This window comes from Podarcis melisellensis (assembly GCF_964234715.1).
Source record: "Podarcis melisellensis genome assembly, chromosome: 5".
Taxonomy (NCBI): domain Eukaryota; kingdom Metazoa; phylum Chordata; class Lepidosauria; order Squamata; family Lacertidae; genus Podarcis; species Podarcis melisellensis.
The window spans coordinates 38,872,586-38,897,633 of NC_138537.1; the positions used below are offsets into that span (position 1 = coordinate 38,872,586).

The 25,048-nt window shown below is 40.6% G+C and overlaps 2 protein-coding genes across 7 annotated transcripts in view; one reads left to right on the plus strand and one right to left on the minus strand.

Annotated features, from left to right (window-relative positions):
• Positions 1–9,804, minus strand: SLC35G2 (solute carrier family 35 member G2). 6 transcript variants are annotated; one of them, XM_081910507.1, is made up of 4 exons: positions 9,011–9,164; positions 8,745–8,894; positions 4,049–4,158; positions 2–2,073 (listed from the first exon to the last, which is right to left on the minus strand). In XM_081910507.1, exon 4 carries the CDS (start codon positions 2,053–2,055, stop codon positions 817–819), a length of 1,239 nt encoding a protein of 412 aa, XP_081766633.1. In that variant the 5' UTR covers positions 2,056–2,073; positions 4,049–4,158; positions 8,745–8,894; positions 9,011–9,164; the 3' UTR covers positions 2–816. The 6 variants fall into 6 exon arrangements, 5 of the variants coding, with proteins under 5 accessions (XP_081766637.1, XP_081766633.1, XP_081766634.1 ...); XM_081910508.1 differs by lacking the exons at positions 8,745–8,894; positions 9,011–9,164 and adding an exon at positions 9,694–9,804; XM_081910509.1 differs by lacking the exon at positions 8,745–8,894.
• The window catches only part of PCCB (propionyl-CoA carboxylase subunit beta), a 22,143-nt gene continuing 6,348 nt past the window's right edge, over positions 9,254–25,048 (plus strand). Inside the window, exons 1-10 of the mRNA XM_081910461.1 lie at positions 9,254–9,451; positions 12,812–12,931; positions 14,128–14,196; positions 15,059–15,115; positions 16,333–16,446; positions 17,895–18,005; positions 20,148–20,256; positions 21,372–21,492; positions 22,638–22,719; positions 24,017–24,140. Of these exons, the coding sequence (XP_081766587.1) occupies positions 9,275–9,451; positions 12,812–12,931; positions 14,128–14,196; positions 15,059–15,115; positions 16,333–16,446; positions 17,895–18,005; positions 20,148–20,256; positions 21,372–21,492; positions 22,638–22,719; positions 24,017–24,140 (1,084 nt within the window). The 5' untranslated portion in view covers positions 9,254–9,274. The remainder of the gene's footprint in view (positions 9,452–12,811; positions 12,932–14,127; positions 14,197–15,058; positions 15,116–16,332; positions 16,447–17,894; positions 18,006–20,147; positions 20,257–21,371; positions 21,493–22,637; positions 22,720–24,016; positions 24,141–25,048) is intronic.

A 25,048-nucleotide genomic window follows, 5' to 3' on the forward strand; every position in this document is an offset into this window, starting at 1 on the left:
TAAAATTATTGCTGCAGAGATCAAGTATATTATTATTATCATCGTCATCATTATCATTGTTACATACATTTTAAAATTCTTATTTATAAAACATTACATATTAAAAACAAACAATCATTCTGCTCTTTCAGTGTCCATGTTCTCCTGCTGTGCTTCTTTCTGCAATCACACACTCTCTGCTCTTGAATCCACAGCAAGCATGCTGTGAGTTGAGGTTGTCAGGTCAGATTTCAGGCTACACACCATCAGTGAGCTCCAGTCAATGCAAGAAATTGGCAAGCCAGATGAAATCTGTAGGAACCATATATGCATATAGCAACCTAGAATAGGTAATGTGACAAAACCTATACTACAACAAGCCTCTGTAAAAACTTCCATTTAAGATGTGGTTATTTGTTGTGAGAAGCTAAGGGGCTCAGTTTGTTATTTCCTTCTGAAGACTACCTTGCCTGAGACCCTACAAATGGTTGCTTTACACAGGTGAACATCATAGTCTGATATAAAAACCTTAGGGTCTGACTATGCCTGCTAGACTCTAATGAGACGTATTTTAAAGAACAGAGTTGTATATATTGAATATTGGTACTTCTTATATACTAGTTAAGAAAATCTAATTTTCACAGCGTTAACATTTTAAAACATTTCTCCTACACAGGACAGAAATTTCTAGTGCAACTCCACTGAGCTATACTAGGGCAGATGTAACCTTTTATATTCAGACAAGAAATGGCAGTATGCTGTCAACAACACTCTACAAAAGACATACACAAATGAATATTAATTGTAGATATCAGCAAACCGAATACAGCTTTGCAGTCATTTAATACAAGAATCTAGTATCTCCTCATAATCTTGTTTTCTTAAGTCCTTCCAAGACAGTTTATAACATGCAAGGAAAAAGACACTAACGATGATAACCGCTCCCCCAATCATATCGTAGATGCTGGGGAAGATGCGAAGCACAAGGAGCTGAAGGATCATAGCTATCACAATCTCCAGATGCTGCACTGTGCTGACCAAGGCTGGATGAAATTTGTTCAAGGCATAATAGACACCCAGAAAAGCCACTGTGGAACATATGCAGATGCCCATGAGATAGCCCCAGCTTGTTCCATCCAGTGGAATTATTGGCTCTTGGAGGAAAAACATGGTGGAGGCTCCCCACACTGTTCCAGTCCAACCAAAGGTAAACAGTGCTGTCCACATGCTGACATTATCCTTAATGGACCTGTACACGATCATGGAGAGAGCTGTAGTTACGCCTGCCATAACTGTCATGGTATATCCAAAGGCCTCTTTCCAGATATTCAGCAGAGAATCTTCTTCATCAACAATGTTGGGGATCATGACCAGGCAAACACCAAAGATGCTGCTCAGTACAGTGATGACATCGATGTAAGCCATTCGCTCATCTACTAATAAAAATGCCAAGATGGCGCTGAAGACAGTGGTGGTAGCTCTCCACATTGTAGTCCCGTTGCTTGGGGGTACTATTGCAAAGGAAGTATAAGCACAGGTAATGGAAATAACGTTGCATACTCCATAAAAGAACAACCGCAGTCTGTATCCTTTCGGTCCAAAAGGTTCCTCATGGTAGTAGCACACAACTAAGACGGAAAACACTTGTAAAACAGAACGAATGAAGATCAGTTCTAGAGATGGCACTTTGGAACGATCAGAAGCAAGTCTCGTTATCAGGGCAACACAACCATGGGCCAAAGCAGATCCAAAAAGCACTGCCCAAGTCTTTCTGGACTGAAAAATGCTTCTGTCTAGAAAACTTTGGCCTTGCCCACTCTTATTAGCTTCTGGCTTTTGTGGTTCCTGAGATGGGATGTCAATAGTGCCAAAGAAGGATCTTCCTCTCCGCTGGCCATTGCTCAGCAATCTCCTCTTTGGATTATCTTCCACAAAACTCTCAATGTCTTCATTTGCTTCTTCATACCCTTCCTCTCCAGGCTGTGGATAATGAGAAGTATATTTCACTGTCACTGTGTTAGGATGAATTTTCACTCGTTTTTTTACTGGATATTGTTTGGAAGGTGAAGTATCCATTTCCTCAGGTAACTAGGACTGATCACAAAGGGAAAAAAGCATATAATCATTTCAGCACTGATAAACCTGTTCTGGCTGCAATTTTGTACCATCTAGAAATTATTACTGTTCTACTGATGCCTTAGGTAAGCTGGGGTTGCTTGAGCAGACACCAGATTGAATATAAATACAGAAAAGCAGTGGTGACATGTGATTAGTATGCTGTGCTATAATCATTAATGCACATGCTATTATTAGACAATTTATGCTTGGTGTTTACCTCCCCTGCAATACCCGTACCATTTTTCCTATGCTTTAATTTATTATTGCAGTTCTAGAAACAGTTCATTCTGAAGGGCTCTTTACACTTAAGTAAAATATAGAGAGATTCCATTTTGACCCAGAAGGTGACCTTGTGATGGCTAGATACAGAAACCAGCTTTGTTACAGAATATGTCACAGTTTGGCCCAGCAGCTGTGCACAATTACACTGAGGTGTCATGCAGCATATATTAACATTATATAGCTGCAGTGATAAGTAGTTATCCAGCAGGTACAGCCTAGTATGCTGTATTTGTGTTCCAATATTATTTCCACTGCTGTTGATACTCCTTAGCAATGCTATACCAGATTAAGTGTTTTCATTGTTTATTTTAACACTTTTAGGCCACCTTTTTAGGGTCAAATGTGTCCAAAACAGGTTTAAAATGTAAAATTGAATCAACAGCACTCAAATCTATGAAATATGGCTTTGCTAACATAGCTGTCTCTGTAGTGGCTAAAAACCTTTAGGGTGAAGATGCCCTATATATACATCACCCCCAGTTCTATTCTTCTCTACCTGTTTCTGTGCAATGCAACAACTTTAGGGATGGTAGCTTTTTCTGATGTTGTCATGTTGACCTGTGCTACCGGACCAGTACTGATGTTCTTCAACAGTTTGGAATGCTAGTGTGATGCTACAGGTTATGTTGTTGCATGGGTGCATAAGTCAGCATGCTCAATTCTGAACATACAGTTAGTTAGTTAGTTAGTTAGTTAGTTAGTTAGTTAGTTGCAGGCACAGTAGCTCATAAACTCAGGTCTAAAATTTGTAAGACTAACTTTCAAAACATTGTACCGATGCTGCTAGCTAGAATGGTTCAAATGACAAATTTAATATTGCTTTCTTATTATGCAAACATGAACGAACTTAAGTCATCTACCTGATTCTCTAACCTTTCCTCCACCCCCCAACTGTATAGTGTTTACTTTTATGGCACAAGATGCATTGCCTTATAATTAAAATGTAAAACCAGTGCTTTTTTTCTGGGGGTATGCAAGGGTACGCATACCCCTAAGCATTTTGTGATTCTTTGTACTTTTGTCCATTTACTGTATTTATTTTTCCAGATTTGAACTATAAAATGGTGGTTTTCTTGAGGCAAAACGAGAGCACCCCTAAACATTTTTTTTTTTACAAAAAAAGCACTCTGTAAAACCATAGGATCATAGAATTGTAGAGTTGGAAGGGATCCCGAGGATCATCTAGTCCAACCCCCTGCAATGCAGAAATCTCAACATGTGGTCTCCCATCCAATACAGTAAGTTGTTAGATTCTTAGACAGCAGACATGCTGAAAAATGAATCCCAACCTCAGCGCTGATGTAAAATACAGGGTGGGAATGAGGTACCCTCAGAGCTAGTGAGTGCCAGTTGAAGAGATCTCAGCAGCATGGATACTCAACAAAACCAGAGATGAGAGAGTGTTCCTTCTAAGATATATGGCATAATTCTAGCTATAATATCAGCTGCTTGGTATAATTTTGTTGAAACTGCAGCACTCAAAAGTTGCTCTGTGGCGTTTCCTATTCATGGTTTGAAGGGATGACAGCTTTAAAGTTACATGCCTACAAAAATACAAAGGACTTAAAATGAAACAAGGTTTTGCTTAAGCAGACACCAAAAGACAGCTGAAATGTCATGCAAGAAGAGAAAACAATACAACAACCAAATAAGAGAAAATAAAATTTACCTCTTGTTTAGAAGCTGCTGAGTAAGTGATCCCTCAAAAATATACCATACCAAGAGATGCTAAAGGGAGAAAATATGCTCTCCAGCATCCGATAGTGTATCCATTCCTGTCTTTTAAATTTGAAGAAAACAGAGAATTGAGAATAGCTACCTGTGAATCCAGAAACACAGACCCAAATGTTGTCAGTTTATGGAGTGTGCAGGAGGAATAATGTAGATTCTCTTTTGGTTACCGTAGATTCTTTTTTGGCTACCGTCTCTTCTGTCTGTACATAAAAGCAGTGAAGGGGAGAGAGAGGCTACAGCTAAAGAATCAAATGCAATGAACAGACCAGAAAAAGTGAGCATGCTCAGTAGAGCTCAAGGGCATTTGACAGCACCGTCACTACTAATTGTGGAGGGGAATAAATATCGTTCTTACTAGTAATCCTGCCAGTGGAGCATATGTTTTAGATGACACATTACAAGACTTTTGTGATCCCTTTTTGGTAATGGAAGAAAAAAGCCAATCATTTAAAATATAAACAATGTGTGCTTTTCATGACATGTATGGCTTGAACATTATGGTTTCCTCATCCTCTGCTGCAAAGACAGATTTTTAATTAGCATCTTAAACAGAGGATGAATATAACATAAAGGGGAAGCAACCCCCATGGTAACTGCTTTGGATTCATCCACATTCTGAGACATTATTTTATATGCTAATGTAGAAGTTCTTACACCTTATGTAAGTGCATACAGTGAAAATAATTTAAAGTATAAGTGGTCCTACCTGATGATTGCTAGTTAAGTGGTTAATACAATGACTGAGATGACTAACTGCTCATTTATACTGCTGGAATCCCACTGATATAAGCAGGATTATAGAAGTGGTCAAAAGTTCTATCAAAAAGCCTAAAATTTAGGGGGAAATGTACTGACTGATCAATGGAATGGCCTCCAAGGGCGAAGTCAAACTACAGTGTGACATCCACAGGGCGCAAGCCAGGGCAATTAGTATGGAGGTCACCTTGCCTAGGTGACAAGACCCTTCCCCCCTCAGCCTCAATGATGTGGTCCAAAGGAAAGCAGAGCAATATGTTTGGCACCAGCTTGGCTGCAGGAGCTGCTGGAAGGAGGTATGCAAGCAGGGTCGTCTTTAGCAGATGTGGTGCTGGGGTGCAAATATCCACCCAGCGCCCCCAAATTACCACTGATGGGGGGGCGCAGCTGTGCACTGCCAGCCATTAGGGGGCACAACTCTGCCCCATGCCGCTGCCGGGGAGCAATCCCCACAGAGGCTTGGGAGGGAAGCTGTGCACCCGCCAGCCATATGGTTGGCGGGGCGCACCTGGTGGGTGTGCAGGGAAAAGGGAGGCCGCCGGCAAAGCCGCACAGCTCCCCTACTTGCTGAGGTGCTCCTGAGAGGCCGGTGCCCTGAAGCAACGCACCACTAAGCCCTATGGGAAAGACGGCTCTGTATACAAGGTGTCATCCAACCGTCTTAGGGACTCCATTTTGTATTTGTGTAGAGTTTACTCTTTAGACTTTTCTTCTCCCAAAGATATTCAGCAAGGCAGCAAAGGTTTAGGATCAGAGCTTTCCTTCTCCTTAAAGGAGCCCCATCTCCCCCTTATTTCCCTCTACAGCATGTGCAGAAAGTGCCTTCTTGACCATTGGACCCATTGTTGGTTTCATACGCTCAATCCTCTGGAGCTTATCTTCACAGGTAGGCTCCAGAGGGTTTGAGACCCATCGGCTAGCCACACCTGGTTTAGCCAGTGAGTTGAAGCTGCTCCCAGGGTGTGGCTGACAGTTTTTAGGGGCTATAGGTAGAGCTGAGTGCAAGATGAGGACCCAAGGTGGACAAACTACCCAAGAAGGAGCACAATGTGTACCCCACCAAAGGTACTATGCCTCCCCCATCACCTTATATACCCCACTAACAGAGTGGAACAATATAATCATTGGATTATATTCAATATTATATTATAATCAATGGATGATAAGCCATCCATTCGGAGTGTGAGCAAAAAAGGCATAAAAAATGCTAGATGAAGGTAGAAAAGCTCAGACAGACAGCAGTACAGCTGAAATTATCAGTTTAGAAGTACTACTCTTCAAAATAATTGATGTCTCTTATGAGACTTCTCCACTGAGTGCTTTGCTGGCAAACATCCAATTTCTGTTAAAGGGCAGCTTTTAGAAACTTTGTGGTCTGCTCAACCTGTTGTAAACATGTAGGTTTGATTAGGTATTTGTTATTTACACATCACAGAGGCCCAGTTTGCAGGTAACACTAAGCCAAACCATGTCTTAGTGCAAACAAGCAAATATATGGGCTTCCAGAGGGGAGACTGCAACCATTTTGTTTCTTCCCATTCCACTGATATACTAAGTCATGGTTTAGCTTAGCATTTAGTCAGAAACCAGGCTTGTGGTTCATACCCTCCAACATTTCTCTAATGAAAACAGGGACATCCTATTCAATAATAATAATAACACCATTTATACCCCTCCCACTTGACTGGGTTGCCCCAGCCACTCTGGGTGGCTTCCAACATATATAAAAACATAATAAAACATTAAACATTAAAAAAATTCCCTATACAGGGCTGCCTTCAGATGGCTAAGGGGTCAGATTACTCCATACCCTCCAACATTTCTCCGATGAGAATAGGGACACTCTAAAGGAAAAGTGGGACATTCCAGGGTCAAATCAGAAACTGGGTCAGCTTCTGTAAATCCAGGAATGGAAAATCCAGGAATGGAAAATGGGTCCGGTGGGTCTGGTGGTTTATATCTCCCCACATAAAACACAAGCTGTAACCAAGGTTTGTCTTATGCTGTACAGCACAGGTGGAGAATCTTTTTGGCCTGCTGGACCAGATCCCTATCTCTCCCCACCCCCACGGGCCAACTTTGACAGGTGGACAGGACTGCTTAGCAGGCACTGGGCATCATTGTGATATCAGGTAATGGACAGGTAGACTGTCCCACCCACTTGTCAAAGTCCCTTGGTTCAGTGCTTCCCGAGTGCCCAACAACCAGTTAGTTTTCAAGTGCTTGGAACCAAAGTATAAGGGACTTTGCCAGGCCTTTGCTTGGTGCTTGGGAGCTGCTTGCAAATGGCAGGGCTTGCAAATCGCTATGTGCAGCACTTCCCAAATTCCTGACAACAGCTTTCAGGCATTTTGGAAGTGCTGTGCAAAGTGCTTTGCATGCCCTGTCCTCAACCATCACTTCCCCAGCTTTCTGCAGGGATTAACTGCATGATCAAGTTCTCCATCGAGAACTTGGTTGTACAGTTGATCCAGCCATGTCTCTACCTGCCCCACACCTGATGTTACATCTCTTAGGTATGGGGCAGAGATGGGCATGGTTTGGGGAAAGTGGCTATGTGGCTGGTCAAATTTGGTCCGCAGGCTGATTGTTCCCCACCCCTATTTTTTATGGGAGAGCTAAACCACAATTATGGGTTCAGGCCACCTGCTAAGCCAAATTCTGTATGGAGTGTGCACATACGGGATGCTACACATGCGCTATCCATACGGGCTGCGCTGCCCCAGGTACCAGAGAGGGTTCCTCCCCCACTGATTTGTCCCACATTGAACACCAGGAACTAACAGCAGCAGCAGAGAAAACATGTTCCCCTCTTAACTTTCAACTTTCTTGGGCATATGAATTTAACTACAATTATCTTGAATTTTTGCTTAATCCTCAAGAAAGAAGGGCATTTTCGCTGGCCAGGTTTAATTCAAATCCTTCAACCCTCCTATGGGGAGGGTTCTCGGGAATGTTTGAAGGAGAAAGAATTTGCCCATGTGAAGACCATCAGGTGGAAACTCTTACACATATGGTTCCTAAATGTAAACTATATGTGGATCTCCGCCAGCAGTTCCTAGATCAACTCTGCATCCCCAAATGGAAACCAGAGTTAGAGGTCATACATTTTCTATTATTGGGGAATAATTAGGAGTTCACCAAGTTAGTGGCTAAATATCTTTATCTGGCTTTTTGTCGTTGAAACACATTGCAGACATCTGATCTCCCTGGAGACCTAGAGATGTAATGTTAGACTGCTTTGCCTCTTTCATTTGACAAATGTTTTGGGTCACTGAGAAGGCGGGAAATCTGTATTGATTTGCTATGGATGCTTGTATGTGATGCCAATAAAAGGTCTGATGATGATGATTTGTCCCACTTCTCGTAACACTATAGTGTAAGCATGCCTTTCCAGATGTTTATAATATGGTAACAGTGGAAAGCATTGCAGAGCAGCTAATGAAGTGGAATGATGTGTAGACAGTCCAGTATAAATCCACCACTAATGCACTATTATTGCAGCAATGTGCAGAACACTCAAGTAAGAAAAACACCAGTCTGGAGGGAACCTTTCTGCAGAGGAAGTCCTATACCAGGCATCCCCAAACTCGGCCCTCCAGCTGTTTTGGGACTACAATTCCCATCATCCCTGACCACTGGTCCTGTTAGCTAGGGGTGATGGGAGTTGTAGTCCCAAAACATCTGGAGGGCCAAGTTTGGGGATGCCTGTCCTATAGTGACACTTACTTCTGAGCAAGTAGTCATTGCACATGTACAAAAGGTAAAAATTAAGAACAAAGGATGTCTGTATCTTTAATAGTTGAATGTTAAAAAAAAAATCAGCATAGGTAGTCTCCATGCTCCGAGAAGCACTGTGGCTTGCCAAAACGCACCTATTCAAATTCGGTCTTCTGTTAACATCTACGGACCGTGCAGAAGTCCTTTCTTCTAGAGCTCCTTCTCACCTTATTTCCAACCTTAGCCTACTCACATCCGGGCACCGCAAATTAGTGGAGACGCACTCTAGTGCGATAGCCCACATCCTGCAATAAAAAAACACAACCTGAAGGGGAAAAGAGGTCTCGGGCCTGTGCAACAGAAACACTAAAATGCTCAGCGCATGAAGATGCCAGCAGCGTGACGTGCAACCACACTGTACCGTATTAAAAAAACTGCTTTTCAGCGGTCGGCGGGGGCGTCTTCATGCGCCGTGTGCACCCCGCCGGGGAAGAAGAAAAGAAAGCGCACTCTGACACAGTTCATAACAGCGTGAGGAGAGAAGCGGCGAGGCAGGCGTAACAGAAATATAAAGGGAGGCTGGGCGGGGCAAATGGCTGCTGCTGTTTCCACGCTTCAGGAACCTGCCCGCCTCATCCGCCCCCCCCCCGCCCCGTGCGCGCATGCGTCCCCGCAGTCCACAGCCATGGCCGCCCTGCGGATCCTGCCCTTTCGGTTGCCGAGGGTTTCCCTGGCGTTTTCCCGCCGGCTCAGCAACAGCCCCCCTCGGCAAGCGCCCACAGTGCCCGAGCGCATCGAGGAGAAGCGTCGGGCCGCGCTGCTCGGCGGCGGCCAGGCGCGCATAGATGCACAGCACCGGCGGGTGAGCGAGAGAGAAGGAGAGCAAGGAAGCGTCTGGTTGGGCTTGCAACAGCTGGCTGCTCCCGGGCGACCCTCGGAGGGACGAAGGTCCCACACTCGCTTTCCTGACAGAGCGGGGACGCTGCCTGGAGAGTCTAGTTAGTTTAAGATGTCCCTGCCCGTATTCTAATAAAATGGGACAGGGGTCCGAGACCCTTTCCAGTGGCCCCCAATTTCAAATTGGGTTGTGTGGGGGCTACTTACAAACTACTATCTTCAAAGCACATTCGAAGCACAAATTTCCCTCCTCAATTCTGGGCACTGGAGTTGGTTAGGGGTAGCTGGGAATTGTAACTCTCTGAGGGTTAAACTGCGGTTCCCATAATTGTTTTGGGGGGTGGGGAATGTGTGTGAAATAAGCATGGATGTGAGGTTAGCCCTACTTGTACAGGAATGCAAAGTCAGAAGAAAGTTCTGAAGCCCCCATTAAAAGCACTGTTTCCCAAATATTTTGAAGCTACACTGACTGTCATGTCTCACATTTTTTAAAACACTGATACACATGTGAAGTTACCTTCAGATGTTATCCATTCTCATTTTCAGAAAGGGAAGGTAGCAATATAATGGTTGAGGGTACCTAACTATGAATGCACAGAGAGAGTGTGGATAAATGTGAATCAGAAGCATATGTTTTGCAAAGTTCCTGGGATGTTTTTTACCATTCCCATATTACATATATAGATATGCCAGCAGATATATTATGGGTATATTTATTTTCTTCATATGTCTACGGAGAAGAAAATATTCATCCGCACGTGATTAAGCTATTGGATTCACATCTAGATGGCCACAAACTTTGTTAGCTCAAAAAACTGGATGTATTCATGAAGGATATGTGTACCAAACATTATGAGTCATTATAACTAAATGGAATCTACGTGGCTTGTGGGCCCTTGGAAGAATTGGGCTGGCTGCTGCTGGAGACAGTGGTTGTGTTCAGATGTAACACTAAACCATGGTTTAGTATTACATGAGTGAACAGTTGCGGGCGATGTGCTCCCTCAGGCTTCACAATTGGAAGCTAGTGATAATCATGGCTAGTGGCAAATCTCATTTGTGTGCAAACCATGGTTTTCTGGTTTTGGACACAATTACAAGGTATAGGTTGTTGCTAACTACAGTCAGAAATTTCTGGTTATAGAGTGCAAGGGGAGGAAAAAGTACAGTATATGAATTCAAGGCTTCAGGTTGCTAGGGGATGAAATAACTAAGTCATGGCATGACCCTGATGTGATCTGGCAAGGGAGTTTTATATTAACTGTGCTCCACCCCCTCAGCAGTTCAGTCTCTTGAGGAATGAATAATCGCTTTGCAGATTGCATCCTGTAGCTGCATCTGTAATGCTGAAGATCATTAGAATCATCCCATGTTACCAGCCACCTTGTTTTGCTTTAATTCAGGGCAGACAGTTATGGCTTGAAGATCCCTTTGAACTTGCAGTGGAAGTAGGAATTAATCTGAACTGTTTTCTGAGGCTCAAATAAGTATCTTAAAATAATTTATTTCCATACCATGTGTTGGATATTTCTTTCCCTACCATGTGTCGGAGACCTAAGGTAAAACACGTATTTATTTAAATTATTAAAATAGCTTAGTAATATTAAAATATAAGACAGTGTCATAGGAACAGATACAACATAAAAAGAGTAATATCAAAACAGGAATTAAGTAATAACTTGGTCCAACTCTATGGGTCAGGGAAAGTTTGGCCAAAAAGATATTTATTTACAACTGAAGCAACTGACAGATAATGCTTAATCTGCATTTTTAGCGATACTTATACTGATTTTATAATATTTTGTATGTTGTGTACTACCTTGATATACTTTATGAAAGTACAGATTATAAATATTTCAGTAAATAAATAAAATAAGGGTATTCTACAGTGTAAAGGGCTCTGGCAAGAAATATCCCCTTTCAGGTGATGTTCTGCCTGTAATATTCTGTAGGATGTGTTACCACAAGTAAAATTACTCCAGATGATTTAAGTGATTTTACAGATCTAGGCAGGGTCAGGTAGTCTTTCAGATTACCTGGTCCTGAGTTGCTCAGGGCTTTCTATGTCACTAACAAGACCTTGAACATGACCTGGTAGTTTATTCGGCAGCTAATGCAGCCATTTCTGCAAAGGTCATTAGCAGGACAAGATTACAAGTGGCCATGTGGCCAGTGAAGGTGATGGTGCCTAAATGACCCTTCTTTTTCCTAATGAAAGGTTAAATCAGAGGCATGTAATTTTCTTTCTTTTGTCGTTGTTGCTTGTAGCTTCTTTTGCTATGCATTTGCCTTTTATAAGGCTCTCTTTGAAGTGCTGCTTCTATAACATTTTCAGTGCTTGAATCAATATAAGATGAACATTTTTGCAGGCTTCTTAAGATTTTGAGGTGTGGGGGAATCACCATGACAATATGTGACAATTTATTCAGCAATTTATTTTTGTGTCTGATGCCTATTTATATATGAGCAATAATAATGGGGAAATTAAAATAGTTGGATGGTAATTTAGAGCCCCTGTCTCGCTTCTTAAAATGACTTTTGCATGTTGACTTAAATTTCTGCTGAGAATGAAATTTTTAGGAAATTAGAGAAGATTTGTCCATTGGGATTAGAGCTTCTCTTTGAGAAAAATTTCAGTGTATCGCTTCTTGGCCTTTTGGCTAAGATAAAATGTAGGAATTTCAGTGTATGATTCATGTACATACATTAAGTTTTATAAAGGATCAGGCTGAAAGATAGCCCGGTTATACATTTACTTTTTAGATTACTAATAAACTTGTATAAGCTTTTTGTGATTGGTTTTTCGACTCCGCCGGTGTACTACATCATACCTTACATCAAACAGAAAAAGTATGATTTATTTAACTTGCTCTATCTACCCTTAGAAAAGCACATTTGTAAGTTCTGATACTACATTTAATAGTTTCACTGAAGTCAGACTGTTAAACATGTGAATACAATCCTTTTTCTTTGCTAGCCTCTTCCTGTACTAGTCCTTTATGGGTTTTATTCTCTTCAACATACGTATATAACTCAGCATTGCTTACTTAAAAGGACGAAAATGTAAAAAATCAATTAATCTCTGACAAAATGATCGTTCCAGAAGAGAGCAATTTCCGTATTTGAAGGGAAGGTGAAATTAAAAAGGAATTCAGTTGCAATATTGAGTTTAAGGCAGCTGCTTTCTGAGGAGCAAATTTATGGATTTGAATAAAACCTTAAATTAGTATCTGACTTTCTCTTTATATTTGTAATTATGCTTGGCTCTGGTGTACTGAAATGATCTCCAAACCTTACCTTGTTCATATTATTTCCTGCACTTCAGGGAAAGCTGACAGCCAGGGAGCGTGTTCTTCTTTTACTGGATCCTGACAGTTTTGTAGAATATGACATGTTTGTGGAACACAGATGTGCAGATTTTGGGATGGAGGCTGAGAAAAACAAGGTACCTGGTATATATTTTGCTCGCACTCTTGGGATTGTTTGGAAATATCTGGCTGATTCTAGTGCCTGAGTCTGGATGGTGGATGGTTTACTCTAATAGAATGGATGGTTCTCATCTCTTTCCTCTATACATGCTCTACCTCTGCTTGGTTCATCCCCAATCATTCTATATGTAGTGCTTTAGAGACAGAGCCTGACTTGGATATATTACATTCACTTTTAGTTTCATGGTTGGGTTTTACTTACTTCCAGTTCATTCATGTTCCAGGTGATGATGGACTTGTGTTAGTCTGTCTGAATGAAGGAATTATGGCAGACAGTTGTTTCAGTTGGGCTGTCTTCTCATCTGTTATTTATAAACTGAGCAAGCCAAAGATATTGTTAAACAGAGATTTTAATGGAGATTGACTTATGGCGTAGCCCAAGCGCCTCATTTCCTCTGGTTGCTATTTTTGTCATGTCCTAATTCTAAGAATGGGATGCATTATTTGAATTGTTATCTGTTCCTAAATACAGGAAAGCTTTTTCCTTGGGATATTTTAACCTTACCTTCAAAGTTTTAGAAGGTAGATAAAATGAAGTTTTAAATAATAGATACTGCTATTGTAATAATGAAAAGGTAGAATCAGTTTTATACATTTCAAAATGCGGGTTGTTTTTTTAATAAGCCAGCTACAGAAACTAATATACCTTATTACACAGTACTTCCCAGGTTGCTCATCAGAGTTTCTGTTGATCATTTTCTTGAATGGCTCTAATTTATAAATTACAGAGTAAGTTGCAAAATTCTTAAATGACACAATTTTGCTTTGACTATCTAGGACTACTTTCTTGTTTTTCTTCCTGTCTTTTCATGATCTTATAGATTCTATATTCTGTTGCTTTGTTTTTATTCGTGGTTGGTGGAGTGTAAATAAATTATACTCAGCATTAAAGGAGGCTGTTTAGAAGTATGTATTTTTCCTATCCCTCATGACCATCATTTTTTGTTGATCATCTGCTAAGTGCACGATAATATGGAAGTCAGCCTGTTTTAAACAATACAAGCAAAGCATAATTGAAATGTATACTCTGCCCTAAATAGAGAGTTTGATTTTCTGGTTAGCAAATACTTGCTTTGGTCATTTATAAGAATTAGATTTCGTTATTTAATCATATTGCTGTTTTGAGTTGTACATTCTTTATTCTCTTTTGCAGTTCCCTGGAGACAGTGTGGTAACTGGCCAGGGTAGAATTAATGGCAGATTGGCATACGTCTTCAGTCAGGTATTGCTATTTTGTGTTTTCAGTTGCGAACTTTTTCTTTGAAGCCTTATAAACATTTTTGTATTTCTTTACATTTGCTTTTCATTTGCAGTGCATTTAGTTAGCAGACATGTATTATGCCTGCAATTCAATAGAATTTTAATTACAGTCAATAAAATGACCACATCTGTCCATTTTGGCTATTTATACAGTATTTCGCAGCATGTTCTTGGCCTATGGAATCCTTATTACATGTAGGAATAGAGTTGCTTCGAGGAAGCTTACTTCTGATACTTGTCTCTCTTTTTTTTAAACAACAACAACAACAACAACAACAACAACAGGGAACTGGTTATAATACAACATTTTAACAAGCGTGACTAACCCATTGCCCTTCAGATGATGTAAGGCTGCAACTTCAATATTTCCTGACTACAGTATTTTCCATGCTGCAAGAGTTGCAAGAGTCCATTGGGAATAAAGGACATGCACTACAGAAACCTTGTGGGATCTTTATATTTTGTACATGCATTGATTTCTGGCATTACAGTGGTACCTTGGGTTATAAACACTTCGGGTTACAAATGCTTTGGATTATGAACTCCGCTAACAACTATTAAGCTGTTAAGCTGTATCTCAGTCCCTCCTCATGTGCATGCTCTGCCTGTGTAGGGATAGATTGCACTCCTTCCATGAGGGAGAGGTCTTGTTGATATTTTCAACCTCCTTGAAGACAATTACACTGAATAATTGGGAGTGCAAAAAAGTCTGTTTTACTGGTGCTCAAGGACAACGCAGGAAAAAATATATCTAAATCCAGTATATATATTTGGCATTCTAAGCTATTATTATAATTTATCTTTGAAATACAATCTTTATTTAGGACTTCACTGTGTTTGGAGGCAGTTTATCTGGAGCACATGCTCAAAAGATTTGCAAGGTAAGCATTTTAGAAGACAATAGTTACAAAACTCTTAAGTGCCTGCAGCCTGCAAAATATGACAATGGAGTGTTTTTAAAAGTGTGTTATGCCTCACACGAATCCTTGCTACATTGAAGTTTCTTTCCTCCCCTTCCCTGATTAGTGTCTTCAAGTCTTAAGTTACAATTTTTTCCCAACACAATACAGATAGATACATTTTCAGAATAAGTGTAAACACTCCTGAATTTCAAAGAAATCTCTTCTTATTCAACTCATGGCAGTTCCTTTTCAACTAAGCCACCCAGGTTGTACAAGCCCCCAAATCTTAATAGCCTATTGCTTATTCAGCTCCAATACTGCTGAATTCCCTCTCTCCAAACATAACCTATTTTTTCATAATGGTAAGAAGTCCATTTGTTATTACAGAAGCCAAGATGTTGCTAGGATAAAATATCTCACAGTTAATGCATTCAGGAGTATATTTGAGGTCACAAGTCCTGATAAGTCGTGATATGAGTTGTGAGAAGTATCCATTTTTTACATTTCCAAATAGTTGATGATGTACTTCTCTCGGTAGTCCTTTCTAGAAGATAGATGTATAATGGTTAAAAATGAGTGGGGCCTTCCTCAGAGAGGTTTGCCCCATACCTGCCTCCAGTTTGATACACCAATGTCATTTGGGTATCAAATATATTGTTGCTTTCCCAAGATTTTTAGATCAGGTTTTGATATTGCTGTATTATGGTGCTTTTGTGATCTTGTGGTTTTTTTCATTTGTCACACTCTATAATCCTTAAGTGCCCTTTATCAGATGGGACGGGCTTGCATGTCACTCTAAACCATGGTTTTAAAACTATATAGACAAGCCTCAGTGGGCTGAGCAAAGCACTGAGGATCTCTGAGGCTCATGATGCTAAATGATGGCTTAGCGTTATGTGTGAAGTAGCCCATTGTTTAAGATGGTCAAGCACAAATGTTAAAGAGAAGAGTTAATTGAACATGAAGGTGTATTAATAATAATAGTGCCAGGTGGGGGTGGTTGACTGGCCAGTAGAGGTTTATCTGTAGATGTCGTAACAAGAAACAGAGATAGGGCTTGGATGCATTCTGATCAAAAATGAAAATAGATCCTATTTTATAACATGATTATTAATTATAATAAGCACTCACTATTTTATGTTAATTAAGCTTGTGGTAGGACTTCACTAGTAAATCAAGAGTTTCTGTATCCTCAGATAATGGATCAGGCTGCTATGGTTGGTGCTCCTGTTATTGGGTTGAATGATTCTGGAGGGGCCCGGATCCAGGAAGGAGTAGAGTCCCTGGCTGGTTATGCTGATATATTTTTGGTAAGAGACCTCTTAGGTAAGCAAGCTGATTCTTGACGCTACAGATGAATAGCCTAGGAGCCACTTCTGACATTCTGAAAAAATAATGAAACAGGAAGCATGAGTGACAAAAAATTCTTTTCCTGCTGCTTCCAGGTCTTACGCGAGGGGCCAGGGAGGGGGCTTTTCTCCTTTATACAGGGGCAAAATGCACATCTTCTCTCCCATTTTCTTTTCATGAGATGCTGTTGTTTCCAGGTGTTGCTGCTAGAAGTCACAATTAAGGCAAGCCCTGAAATTAGTATACTTCATTTAGACTTTTAGAAGACATCTGAAGGCAGCCCTGTTTAGGGAAGCTTTTAATGTTTGATGTATTACAGTATTTTAATATTTTTTTTGGAAGCCGCCCAGAGTAGCTGCGGAAGCCCAGCCAGATGGGCGGGGTATAAATAATAAATTATTATTATTATTAGGTTATTTCTTTTGCAGTTGCTGTAAGTTACTGTTACTCTTTAGGCACAATGATACCTCTCTGACCTTTTCCCTGGTTGGATCAGTACGTCTCCCCACAAGTATAAAGACTGTAGTGCATATTCAGTTCCTCATTTTAGCCCTCTCCTTGCTCTCTCCTGCAAACGGAGAGCTGCTGCAGCCATCAGCATTCACGAAGCTCTCCCGGCAGCCAAAGGGAATAATTTTTATTATGTGGGTGAATGAACTGCAGTAGCAGCATCTCTCTCCTTGCTTGTGAGTACAACCCTGGAGCTAGAAGAGGGCTGGAAAACGGCTCACCATATGCATCTGTCTGTACCAGCTGTCGGAAGCAGCAGCTGCTGCCGCCACCACCAACACATGGGGCATTCAGTGCACATGGGACTTCAGCTAGAGCCTGCTTCATGAATCTGATCCTGGATACTTAATTCTCTGACATTGCCTCTGTCTTGTGCTTTTCTCCCTTTTCCTTGCCATATTTGTTCTGATGCACAGGGTTTTGAACTTGGATTAATTTGGATGGGAGTTTAAGATCCCGGTTAGTGGATGAACAATGAAGCTAGAACAGATTGAATGTTATTTCTGTTGGCTAATACATTTCTACAACATACTTCATATTTTTATATGAAATAGTTTGTTGCAAAAGTTTAACACAGATTCAGGAGCACTTTGGGAAATTGACTTGGAATTGGTATAAAATGTAAAAACAAAAAAAATTCCTTCCAGTAGCACCTTAAAGACCAACTAAGTTAGTTCTTGGTATGAGCTTTCGTGTGCATGCACACTTCTTCAGATACACGTGTATCTGAAGAAGTGTGCATGCACACGAAAGCTCATACCAAGAACTAACTTAGTTGGTCTTTAAGGTGCTACTGGAAGGAATTTTTTTTGTTTTGACTATGGCAGACCAACACGGCTACCTATCTGTAACTGGTATAAAATGTGTTAGCAATGGAGATGTTTGTTTTCTTTTACAGAGAAATGTACTATGTTCTGGGGTAATACCACAGATTTCTCTTATTATGGGTCCTTGCGCAGGAGGGGCTGTCTACTCTCCTGCTTTAACAGATTTCACATTCATGGTAAAGGTAAGGATGTAATGTTAGTTGCCTTTGACTGTAATAATAAAATAGTTACTAGGGAGTAAGCCCCATTGAACACAGTGGGACTTAATTCTGAGTAAACATGAAGAGAGTGAGTCTTACGAGAGCAGTTGTTTCAAGGAGTTTCTTGCTAGTGGTGGCTGACTCTAAAAATGAATGTATTTCTGTTCCTTTAGAAGCTCTGGCTTAAGGAATAACATCTTTTTTTTAACTGCCCTGCTATTTCAGGCTGTCACCTTTCACATCTTCTAATTATGCCGTGTCTTAAGTATCTATTGAGTTGGTTGGCTTTGAGCTGTAAAAATTGTCTTGCTTGGAAATGAAAAATGAGAGAGGATATTAAAACTGGAAATTTCTTTAATTAAAGAAATTTCCAATTAAAGAATGGCAGTTGAAACTAATCCAATATATAGAACTAGCGAGATTAACACAAAGAATTAGGCACCAAAATAATACCAAATTAATAAACGACTGGAGTAAATTCCTGGGTTATGTTGAAGTAACTTACGGAGTGAAGAAAGTCTCAGTGGATGGAATGTAATACCTGCAATGTTTGAACAACTGTATTGGTAATGTAACCAGCGAGTAAACCATAAGGATTTTGTTACCTAAACCGGGAAGGATGGAAGTCACTTTGTTTGTTATATTTGTTTTTTCCCCTTTTCTTTTTTGTTTTTTCTTTTCTTTTTCCTTCTTTTCTCTTCTACCCACTTTGTCTAACCTCTTTTCTTTTTTTCTTTTCTTTAATCTTTTATCATCTTTTTCGCTTTTTTATGTATATTACGATATTGTTTTAGATGATTGTATGGAAATTTGTGTAAAAAACTTAATAAACAGACGTTAAAAAAAAAAATAAAACTGGAAATTTCAGTAGTACTGGACCTGCAGTTAAGGTGGCACAGTCTATGCTGTATTTTTTTGCAAATACAGGAATGCAAATACTTTACTGGGAATCCCATGTAACAGCTGTGTGATATGTTGAGGACTATGGCTAAATTAGAGTGAATTCCAACCAAATGCCTTGTTAGTTTGAATCAAAATAAATTAGAAATTGAAATATTTGGACCTTTTTAAATTACCGTATTTTTTGCACCATAACACTCACTTTTTTCCTCCTAGAAAGTAAGGGGAAATGTCTGTGCGTGTTATGGAGGGAATGCCTACGGGTGGCAGGGGGGATCTGCTGCAGTCGTGAGCAGAGGATCCATGGTTCCCCTTCCTTCCCTCCTCCGTGGCTCGCTTTGAAACAGCAAAGCGGGAGAAGAGCTGCTGAGTGAGGAGGAGAGACAGAGAGCCTGCTTGCTTTAAAGGAGCAAAGCGGGAGAGGAGCGGCTCCTGTCCGGATGGCTCCTTTAAAGCAAGCAGGCTCTCTGTCCCTCTCTCCTCCCCACTCAGCTCACTACATAGCAGCAAAGTTTTCAGCTCCTTAAGCCTGGGATGAGCGGGGAGGAGAGAGAAAAGCAGAGCCTGCTTGCTTTAAAGGAGCAAAGTGGGAGAGGAGAGGAGCCTTCTCCCCTTATACCCCTCTTCTTCATTATTAGCAGCATCCTTCTCCACACACCCCACGCGTGCTCCTTTTCCCCTTAAACCCCTTGCCTGCATTATTAGCAGCATCCTTCTCCACACACCCCACGCGTGCTCCTTCTCCCCTTAAACCCCTTGCCTGCATTATTAGCAGCATCCTTCTCCACACACCCCACACGTGCTCCTTCTCCCCTTAAACCCCTTGCCTGCATTATTAGCAGCATCCTTCTCCACACACCCCACGTGTGCTCCTTGTCCCTTGAGTGCTTTTCCTTCCCTCCCCACTTAAAACGTGGTTACAAAGCACGGATCCACATGGATCCTCAGGATTTTTGCACTGGGTCACCCAAAATTCACCATCAGATCACATGTCTGTGGCCACAACATGAACCACAAAAATCATACATCCACTGTTTTGTTTAGAATATTTTTTTTCTTGTTTTCCTCCTCTAAAAACTATGTGTGTGTTATGGTCGTGTGCGTGTTATAGAGCGAAAAATACGTGTAAGTTTTCCTGTTTTGAAGGCACCAAAGGATGAAAAATGCAAACACAGAGAATGTCACATCTTGCACCTCATACTTTGCAGTTGTTGTTTCTTGCAGGACACATCCTATCTATTCATAACAGGCCCTGATGTAGTCAAATCAGTCACCAATGAAGATGTTACTCAGGAGCAACTTGGAGGTGCAAAGACCCACACTGCAGTATCAGGTCAGAAATTGTTAAGTTGTTTATAATTAACATTTGCTCCTGTTTGCAGTCCCCTTATGAAGTGATTGGAGAACAATATGAAGAACATAGTAGTCCAGTCGTATAAAATTAGTCTTGCAGATTAGTTTGGAACAGGCACCCCCAACTTGCAGCCCTCCAGATGTTTTCTGGCCTACAACTCCCATGATCCCTAGCTAACAGGACCAGTGGTTAGGGATGATGGGAATTGTAGTCCAAAACATCTGGAGGGCCGACGGTTGGGGATGCCTGGTTTGGAACATAGTAAAAGTACCTGCTGGTTGTCTTTGGCTGAAAATTATACTACAGGGGGTGACAGAAGACTGTTATTAGAGGTATTGTAAGAGAATGTGTGTAAGAGAGATGGAGATACTGGGGCTGCTCCTGTCTAAAAAGCATCAAGGGGGAAATGTACCATTAGAACTGCCTTATTTGATCCCTGTCCATGTTGCACCCAGCATGCTTCTATGCATGGGGATCCTGTTTAGCCATAATGGCTCATAGATGCTGATGTGACTATGTGCGAAAATACTTTTTCTTCTATCTTTCTTGCTAGTCACTTTCATTGGTTGAACATGAATTCTAGTACTGAGCGGGGGGCGGGGGCGCTCTCTGCCACTTTCCTAACTTTGTAAACCTCAATAACATGGGTGTGAAACTGTTTTTAGCATGATGGCTACATTCCCTTGTAACTAACCTTCCTGGGACTGCTGCCAGTGGTAGATAGTCATATACATCCACAGACACATTCAGTCTTTCAGATCCATTTAACACCTGCTTTATTTATTTTGCAAAGGGGCTGAAAATAGGGGTTCAGTATGACCCTTGAAATGCAAGATGGAGTGGAACAAGACTAGGATGGATGTTCGGGGTGGAAGTAGATGTGTGTAAAACACTGGCACAGTTGATCAAATATGACTGCTGATCTGACACTGTTTCTTTTGGTGGACATTAAGAATATCCACTGGCATTTCAGTTAATGCTATGACATTTTAGAGCTTTAAGAATTTGCTGTGAAGATCTATTTCTTGTCCTGTTGGAAAGTTCAATGGAATCTTTGCAACGTCAGATGGATGTTTGATTTTTTTGTATTATAGGGGTTGCACACTATGCCTTTGAGAATGACATAGATGCTTTGCTCAATCTCAGAGAGTTTTTTAATTACCTACCGCTTAGCAATAAGGATCCAGCTCCTGTCAGAGAATGCCATGACCCTATGTAAGTTATATTTACAAATAATAGATGTTCATAGAATCAAAGCGTGTTTCAGAGTTTATCCCGTCAAATGTCTGCAAAGTTACAGGCAGTGCCCATTTCACGTGGGGGTTCTGTTCTAGGGCCCCACATACATTGGCAGAGTGCATATAAGTGCACCCCGCCTGGTTCTGCCTTTTCTGTGACATGTTGAGTGATGTATTTGGTAACTTGTGGGTTCAGCACCATACGTGCGTGCACGATCATGCTTCTTTAGGACGTGTGTTATTCGGTCTTTCCTTGTATGATTTTCTCGATTTGTATCATTGAAGGAGACACCTATCCCTTTGAACCCATTTAGGAAATAAAATTCCTGGGTGATTTTATTATTTTTGGATAGATTCACAATTAAGTCTTGTGAAGTGGGGATGCAATGGGACTTTGGCTTCCATGTGTTATAGATACTCCTCCACAGAGATTCCTGTTGGAGGTCTGAAGAGTAGAAAACAAAAATTATCCTTTAACAGCAGTGGAAGGGTATGGTATATGTTGCCGTTCAGTTGATGGGCCAGATTTTGGATATTTTCTTTTACACTTTTGCCTCCTATCACTTCCTTTTGCTGGTTAACAAAATGAGGCTGTTCTTTCCTAAGTAGTATCTGAAAATGCAACAAGTCAACTAAAGAGAATGGGTTGAATTCGGATTTCCCTTCCATTTTTGAAGGCAGCCGAAATCCAGCAAAAGGTTCTTGGTTGATCCATAAGGGGGTAGGATAGATGTTTTTGTTGATGTTCCCACCAGCCCCAGCAATATGTTCCATGCTAATATGGAGTGTCCCCATACCTTCTGGAACAGCTTTTGGGGGGCACAATGGACTGCAGATGAAAGGGCAATTAACAAAAATTGCCTGCTCTTCTCCATTCTCCAGTACAAGCAGGACGCATATTTGGATCCATCTCAGTGTTTGAGGGTCCTTTATTGTAAACATGGAGAATAAAGTAAAAGCGGGGGGGGGGGATCTCCTTCATTCTCTCAATATTCTGGAATTGAATTCTGGAATTCAGTCTAATAGTCCTAGGTTGTAGTCATGTCTCCTCACATGAGTAATTTTCTCGTATGAATTATGCTACGATGTAAGTTTATTCCTTTCCATTCTCTGTGTTTAAAGCAACCGGTTGGTTCCTGAGTTGGATACCATTGTCCCAATGGAATCTACTAAAGCTTATGACATGGTGGATATTGTGCATTCGGTAAGCTCTGTGTACCAGTGTATTATAGCTGTTGCGATAATTTTGTGTTACACATGATGCATAAATATCCATTGCCTCTGAGAATTGTTACATGTTGTAAATACGGTGCATTTTCTTGTATGTATGCACGCTGCAAAAATACCGTTATTTAGAAATGTGTTCCTTAGTAAAAGTGGGAAAAGGAATATATAACTGGATATATAAAAGGGTTCTTCGCCTTTATTCTCACCATTTGACAAAAGGTTATGCAACCTGTGGGTTAAACTTGATTCTAAATTGCATTACATCACTGTATCTGAGGAAATGGTCTTGATGCCCACATTAACTACCATTGATTTCATTGATTTCATATATAAAGAAGATGTATAGCTTTAATTATTTCCATGGTGTTTGATTTCCATATAGTAAATGTAAAATATGGTTGCAATATTCATTGTTTTGAGAGTCAACTATAATTGGACACCACGCTTTGGAGGTGTTGTAATAATAGTGGCTGAGCTCCAGGGTGAGTCACTGATCTTTCTCCATTTTAAAAAAATAATAAAGATTTTATGTTGGTGTGAGGATCCTTTGACCTCATTCTATGTCTAAAACAGTGGGGCCTTTAATGGTCTGAGGGCCATATGGTCTTGTTGCAAACCCCCTAGGGGCCACATTCCAAATTTAGGGTGGTGAAATGTCTCTTCAGCCCCATGATACACTCTTAATTTTGAATGTTACCCAGTGGAACCATAAATCTAACCAGGATCAGTCAGGAATTTCAAAATGAATCTTACTAACACTTTTAACTTTAGTGCTGTATGGAAGAGCACTGTCGACAAGACGTCTTAATAGCAGGACCGGATTTAGGTTTGATGAGGCCCTAAGCTACTGAAGGTTATGGGGCGCTTTATATGTCCAGCTGTCCTTTGTCAACTACAAATTGTTGCTGTTTTTTATGCTGAATATGTGCTATATGGTAATTGATGGACCTAATAGGTATCTAAAGCCATTTGCACATAACAAAATATGTATTTTATCAAAGTAATTGTTGAACTGAAATACAATTGGAAATGTACATCCAGCTTTTTCCCCCCTTTAAATTTTTTGTGGCCCATAAGAGAGTGGGGCCCTAAGCTATAGCTTGTTTAGCTTATACGTAAATCCAGCACTGCTTAAGAGCAGTATATTGAAAAAGATTCTTAAAATACTGTTTCAACTGTCTTAGATTAAATCATCTTTGTGTGATACAGATATATATAGGAGTGTGTATTTCACTGCTCCACGACAGTAAGATATTTGAATCTCATTTGTGTAGATAGTTGATGAGAGAGAATTCTTTGAGATCATGCCCTCCTATGCCAGAAATATCATTGTTGGATTTGCCAGAATGAATGGAAGAACTGTTGGAATAGTTGGCAACCAGCCCAAAGTAGCATCAGGTAAGAGGAGGGTGGCAGTGGCTGGGAACCTTTATAATGTCAATTTATGTTGAAAGCTTGGAAAACTTACATTTGCATGTTGCATCTGTTTAAAATCTCATTGCTGAATAGCTTGATGTGTTCTCTCTAAAAAAAAATTGGTCCTAAGGTAGTTTAGTGTTCTTTTGCAATTAAGATGAAGGTTTGGCACTCTGTGCATACTGCAAATAGAGTAAAACCTGCTTTACATCCTTGTGTTGTTCATGCTTTGTAAGTACCGCTGGCCAGTATTCAAAGAACCATGAAACGAGATGTGCTTTTAGGTATAAATATGTGGTGTGTTGGTAGTGTTATCAAAACACCACCGTTTGGAATCTATTTCCCTCTCCTGGTATCCCTTTTATACACCCACCCACACGTCACCACCTTCTTTCCTTCTCTTCTTTCCTCCCTCCAGTCCATCGGATCGTTTTATACTTCTGGCAAAGTATTCGACTTCCAAGACTAACTGCTTGGATATACCTCCCGTAAAAAGAAATGTTTTATGTTGATAAACTTGGTCAGCTGAAGATGTTAAAAATCTTTCAGCATCAGTGAATTATAGGATTAGTCCTGCAATTATACCAAGATCTCAGACACCTCAGTCTGAAACATCCAGTGGTGGTCATGGTTACCAACATAGCTCATGTTGTTACAAGATTTATATGTAAGTGTTTTGGTCTCTAAATTGTTGGCGTTTGCTGCGGCGAGTGGCATTTTAGAAAATGGAATAGAATTCAGCTGCCATATTGATATTACTTGTTTTGATTCCCTCCCCACCACAGATTAATGTAAACGACTTACAAAGCTAAAATGTAGTCATAGATAACAGCTTCCTGAGAATAGCAAGAGTATGTGTGTTTCGTGAACATTTATGCAGGTTAGATAAA